The following is a 6,219-nucleotide window of genomic DNA, read 5'->3' as shown; positions in this document are numbered from 1 at the left end:
CAAAGATGGTAAAAGATGTGTTTCCAAGGTGATTCATGTTGAGGAGACCGTCTATGAACGAGGAATGGAATGCCATCATAGCTTCAAAAAGAAATGTCACTTGACGTATATCACCGATTATGCTTCAGCTTCTGAAAAGAAGTGTGAAACCAACTTCAAAAAGAACTGTCACATTACTTTCAAGCCTGTTGTAAGTATAAGAGAAATGTGAAAAATGGCCTGTTCAAAAGTGTGACTTGGTAAAGAAAAATGTCAAAAAGGTTCACCCAGAGAGTGAATGCAAGAAAGTCCCAAGACAAGTCTGTGCACCCAGCAACTGCAAAACAAAGCCTGGAGAAGAAATCTGCAACGAGGAATCCATAACTCAAATCCAAAACGTCCCTGAGGAAGACTGTGATCTTGAGCCAGAAGAAAACTGCCGCATGGAATCATCCCTCGTCCCCAGGTGAAAACTTTGATTATGCAAATTAACTAACTATTTGTTATAAATTACTTAATGTGTGCTAATGATATAGGTCCCAAAAGAGGTATGTGTCAACACAAAGAAAACCCCCAAAGAAAGTCACCAAACCTATTGTGAAACAATAGTATTACGATCCAAATGATTTGACAAAAAAAGTTGAAGATTTATAATTTGCAATGAGATTAATATTGTTTAAGCTTTATATTTTTATGATACGAAATTCATAACCAAGTAGAGTTCTGTTAATTTGTACATTTTTGTTTTGTTTTACTCTTTGCTCTAAAGTTATAATTTATCTATTAAATATGAATTAAATTTCAATTTTTATCACAATCAACAGGAAATTGCTATGGTTACAGCATTAAAGAATCATCGTATCTTCATCTGGCAAAAACAAATCTAGGATTATTTTTATTATTTAAAAAGAATATTATTCAAGTACAATTAGAAAGAGATTTTCAATTTAATTATAATACAGTTTTAGCCAAAAGGGATGAAGTAAATCATCTCGGTCTTACGTTCCATTCCCTTTCGTTAATTTTTCACAATACTCAAAAATTTTGAAATACAAATTATTAGTATAAGTATCTTTCTGACGTCAAAAAATAAAAATTATTTGTCTTTTCTAGAGACCAATTTAGGGTTGGTTGATAAGTTTGGCTTTTAAAGTTAAATATTTTGAGAGTTGATATAAATAAACTAGAACAAATAAATTATTCTGAATTATGCCCCAATTTTGAAATCTATGCATTATAACTAAAGTTTGAAGAATTATAGTTGTTTAGCTTGATTACCTTTTTGTTTTTAATTTCTCAAAGTTGGAATACAACGGTAAAAATTCAACTAACAAATACATAACTAAGAAGAAGTAGTATTCCCTCTATTATTATCCGAGGCAAAAAAGGTTCAAGGCATAAACGTCTCGAGGCAAAAGCATCACTAGGCAAATAAGTACAAGGCCAAAATGTTCAAGGCGAATCCTCCAAGATACAAATTAACTATTTATAAATATATATTATTTTATTGTACAGCTTTTAAAAATAATTTTAAGCCCTCGTAATTTATAAAATGGGTACTTAAATAAAACGTTAGTAAATAAAATTCTTATTTTATAATACAATACTATTCATAGCTGATATATTATCTTCATATTATTTATAAATTGTTCAATGGTGACAGTTCTGGTGGATCTTTAAATGATACATCAGATTCTTTTCTTTATTTTGAAGTATCAGGATTTGACTTTCAGCTTTAAGTTATTTAAGCTTGTGAAGGAGATAATCCACCAGTCTGTACATTATATCCAAGGAAATATTGGTGACAAGAGGTTCATATATATTTTTGGCCTGGTCCTGAATAGGATACTGAGTAGGGAACTTATCAGAAGGGCTCTTACATATAGAAATTGCACAGGCAAATACATTATTTTATATAATATGATGCCATGTTGGCTACAACTTGGACTCATTATTCTCAATATATTTTCTTTACTTCTGAGAAAACATTATTGGTTATGCAATCAAACTAGGTCTCCTAAAAGTTGAAGAACTAGGCAATGATAGTTTTTGTTCTTTGATAATGAGAGATATCATCCAAAAGCAGAAATGATTCCTGTTGAAGTGGTGGCAGGAGACGGGATGTTGATGAGGGATCTTGTCCAAAAAGCCAGCGGGACCCAAGTGTTTTCATGCCATTTCTCCAGGAAAGCGCCAATTCTATATAAGGACACTTAAGTTGTTAGAGCCAAAAGAGTGTGTCCCACGCAACAACGGATGAAGAGAACCGATATCTCTCGCCAGGTTCGGTATAAAGCTGGCGTAATATTGTACCATTCCCAGGAAGGATTGTAGTTATGTGCAGGACTTCGGTGGGGCAAGTCTCTGAACTACTTTGACTCGACTCCTCACAGAAATATACCTTCCACGGACACATGGTGTCCCAGAAAGTCCAACGAAGTAAACGGAAACGGAGCCTCCCCTCTTGGAATCTTAACAGGACTTTAAATAAAAAATTTCTGTGTTCGTCCAGAGATTTGAAAGTGACCAATCATGAAACTATTAATCATACTTTTACACTTTTTAATAAGAAAGCACACTTTATTAAAGTGAACATTTAATATTTCTATTAGATTACCTTCTAAGCTACTTGCTATTGTTTTTCTACAACCTAGTACCATAACATTTATGCTCTTACTTACTTTTAATTTCTTTTATATTAGAATAACTTACTTACTATTTCTTCAATCTTTACTTTTTTCGGGAGGATTTTTATTTAATAAAGGGCACTTACTTATTGGCTGCTTGCTTTTAGAGCCCCTCACATCCTCCCTCATCCTTATTTGTATACTATTCTCAGTCTTTAATCCCATTTCTTCCATTATTAGATTTTTATTTATTACCATTATAGTATGCGAAGCATGTATAGGCCTAGCGGCCGTTCTTTCCTTACTACGCTCCAAATTTATAGAATTATCTTATTCTACCTTTTTTACTTACTAACTAGCACTCACCTAATCTCTGGAACAGAAAATTGAAATTTAACTTATCTAATCCCTTCTAAAATCTTCAATACTATTGAACCAATATTTGGTAGTTTAGTTAAAACAAGTATTTTATAAATACTCGATGCCTCAGCTCAAATAGTTATTATCATCGAGTTACACGAATAGTCCGTGAAAGTTCCCGAATATTGAGTCCATAAATCATTTTCACGATTGGGAGAGGGGGTATTTTTGAGGTTACATGGCATTTGATTGAATTCAAAAAGCCCTCTAGAGATATGATCGCGGTTTTATATATGTCCTCATCCTCTATTGTAATCTGGTGATAGTCCTCGCACAAGTACAATTTGCTAAATATCTTAGAACTTCCCAAGTCTTGGCAAAAAGTCTTCTCATATATCTTTCCCATTCCGTGATTCAATTAAGGTGTTGAAAGTGTCCACATAATCGATTGCTTCCGGATTCCTTTTCTACGATTTGAATCGCAGACGATCACGAAAAAGATGATGGTCGTATCACTCCAGATTGTAATAGTTCAGCAATTTTGTTTTTTTTTAAATCTGGCATAGGCCCATTCAGTATCCTGGATTTAGCAAAAAAAAAAAAAAAAAAAAAAAGGCGGTCTGGACAATAGTATCACGTCAGGGTCACCAATGAAGGAAGTTATCACCTTTAGTATTTACACTAGACTGATATATATATTATAAAGTTCTTCAAAGATATAACATATAAATATAAAGGGGTTCACCTACTCATAGAATATGAGAAGGTGAAATTTCTAATAAAAAAAATGATAGCGATGTACCTAATTATGACTTTGTCAATCAAATGCCAAATTCATTAGTCATTAAATATATATATATATATATTTTGAGAAGTATTAAAAAAATGAGAAATGTTTTGCTGAAAAAATAGTATGTACTTTATAATTACATTCTACAAGTACGTATGCACCTGTAAATATTGATTGTCTTTTTTTTTATTCTGTAGATATTGATAAGTTAAATTTTATAATTGAATGTTTCGTATGTAGCATAACTAAAGTATTACCAATTCTAAATTAACCTAAATATAAGTCAATATTTTTATACAATTGGTGAAATATCGCTGTTGTTTGTCCTACAATGAGATTTATAGAACATTTTTAATTATAAAATATATTTGTGAACCTCTATATATCATAGAGTCCAAAATAAAAGTATAGCGAGTTATTGTAATTAAAACTTTAATTATTTTTGTACAAAAAACCCAAAACTTCTCTCATACTCATATAAACATAAAGTACATATACAATATAAAAATATGTAATATACAAATAATTTTAAAAACCAAGATTATAAACTGTTAAAATGCCGAATTAATTGTTCATTTATTTCATTTAATAAATAGGAGCAATCATCTTATCTCATTGCAAATTATAAATCTTCAACTTTCTTTGTCAAATCATTTGGGTCGTAACACCATTGTTTCACAATAGGTTTGGTGACTTTCTTTGGGTTTTTCTTTGTGTTGACACATACCTCTTTTGGGACCTTGACACAATTCTGTTTCGGTACCAATCTTGAGAAAAATATATCATTAGCACAAATTAAGTAATTTATAACAAATAGTTAGTTAATTTGCATAATCAAAGTTTTCACCTAGGGACGAGGAAGATTCCATGCGGCAGTTTTCTTCTGGCTCAAGATCACAGTCTTCCTCAGGGACGTTTTGGATTTGAGTTATGGATTCCTCGTTGCAGATTTCTTCTCCAGGCTTTGTTTTGCAGTTGCTGGGTGCACAGACTTGTCTTGGGACTTTCTTGCATTCACTCTCTGGGTGAACCTTTTTGACATTTTTCTTTACCAAGTCACACTTTTGAACAGGCCATTTTTCACATTTCTCTTTAACGGCAAAGGGTTGAGCATCATCTCCTTGATCAATGTGGAAAAGTTCTACAGTCACGTTTTGACATCTAAGTTCCTCCACCATTTTACAATCAGGTTCGTCTTGTTCGAGCTCATAGGTCTTGTATTTTGTTTCACAGTGGTTCTCGTATTGAGTGGAACAGACTTCGGGCCCATCAATTCCCTTTCCACATTCTTTGACGAATGGAGTGTGACATTTCTTTACTTTTTCAGTGTGGGGCTAGAGAGTATATAGGGTTATTGGAGTTTGGTTTTAGATATTTTTTAGTCAATGGAGTACTTACAACAGGCTTGAATGTAATGTGACAGTTCTTTTTGAAGTTGGTTTCACACTTCTTTTCAGAAGCTGAAGCATAATCGGTGATATACGTCAAGTGACATTTCTTTTTTGAAGCTATGATGGCATTCCATTCCTCGTTCATAGACGGTCTCCTCAACTTGAATAACCTTGGGGACACATCTTTTACCATCTTTATTAATTTCTCCAGGAAGATTATCACCATCAAGAAACACCTTTCTTGTAAGGTCTTCCACATTTCCTGATGAGCTACCTCGTCTTAAAAGATTTAAAATATTACTTTGGCCAATATTTCTTTGGGCCTCAGTTTGAGCATAAAGCTGAGTAGTAATCACCTGTAATAAAATTGTATTATAATTATTTGTATATATTGAGGGATTAATGTAAATTACTATTGGCGTACCAAAATAAATACTGTTTTAATATTCATATTTTTCGTTTAAAGACGGGATAGATATTGTTTTTTTGTATACAACACCAAATCACTACTGATGATATTCTTGATTTTTTTATTATCATATATACCTTCTTGGAGCTGAAAAAAAGTAACCCAAAAAACAGTAAAATGCATTTTTGTTTAATTGTTTGCTCTATATTTATTTTCTTCCGTTACTTTCTATCCCTTCATTGAGTTATTTCAGTTTAAAGTATACTTTTTTCGATGGAACCCATAAGTCATATTGTTCTACTTCAATGTTTTCAAATGATTTTCTAAAATGGAATAGTTTATGAAAAATTATCAAATTTGTAGGCATTTTTTCCTATTCTTTTCTCTTTTATGTTCCATAACGTTCTTCTTCAGTGTCATCGGTGGAATATTAAAATTATAATATTTCATTATTATTTGCTTTAAAGTTAGATATTTTTAAATATTAATTCAACAACTTTGTCTTTAAACTTGTTGAACATATATTCATTAATATGTTTCTATATGTTATATTGCATTTACTTATTTTATTTGAGGTTACTAATGACCTAATCGACATTATGTAAAATAATGTTTTTTCTTTCGTTGCGTCTCAAATTACAACTTCGATAAATCCTTGAGTCA

At 31.8% G+C, this 6,219-nt stretch overlaps 1 protein-coding gene across 2 annotated transcripts; it reads right to left on the bottom strand.

Annotated features, from left to right (window-relative positions):
- Positions 1-4,313: 4,313 nt before the first annotated feature.
- Positions 4,314-5,696, bottom strand: LOC121119880 (uncharacterized). 2 transcript variants are annotated; one of them, XM_040714701.2, is made up of 4 exons: positions 5,572-5,696; positions 5,155-5,503; positions 4,604-5,090; positions 4,314-4,523 (listed from the first exon to the last, which is right to left on the bottom strand). In XM_040714701.2, exons 2-4 carry the CDS (start codon positions 5,404-5,406, stop codon positions 4,432-4,434), a joined length of 831 nt encoding a protein of 276 aa, XP_040570635.1. In that variant the 5' UTR covers positions 5,407-5,503; positions 5,572-5,696; the 3' UTR covers positions 4,314-4,431. The 2 variants fall into 2 exon arrangements, with proteins under 2 accessions (XP_040570635.1, XP_040570634.1); XM_040714700.1 differs by having other exon boundaries at positions 5,561-5,579.
- Positions 5,697-6,219: the final 523 nt, after the last annotated feature.

The sequence above is a fragment of the Lepeophtheirus salmonis genome, chromosome 6, assembly GCF_016086655.4.
Source record: "Lepeophtheirus salmonis chromosome 6, UVic_Lsal_1.4, whole genome shotgun sequence".
NCBI classification, from domain to species: Eukaryota; Metazoa; Arthropoda; class Copepoda; order Siphonostomatoida; family Caligidae; genus Lepeophtheirus; species Lepeophtheirus salmonis.
Note: the sequence above shows the minus strand (reverse complement) of the source record. Positions and strands in the feature narration are given on the sequence as shown.

Coding starts and splice junctions, on each gene's coding strand:
- LOC121119880 (XM_040714701.2), bottom strand. CDS start 5,406: ATGTGGAAGACCTTACAAGAAAGGTGTTTCTTGATGGTGATAATCTTC. Junction 5,091..5,154: donor ACATTACATTCAAGCCTGTT/GTAAGTACTCCA, acceptor TATACTCTCTAG/CCCCACACTGAAAAAGTAAA. Junction 4,524..4,603: donor GGAATCTTCCTCGTCCCTAG/GTGAAAACTTTG, acceptor ATTTTTCTCAAG/ATTGGTACCGAAACAGAATT.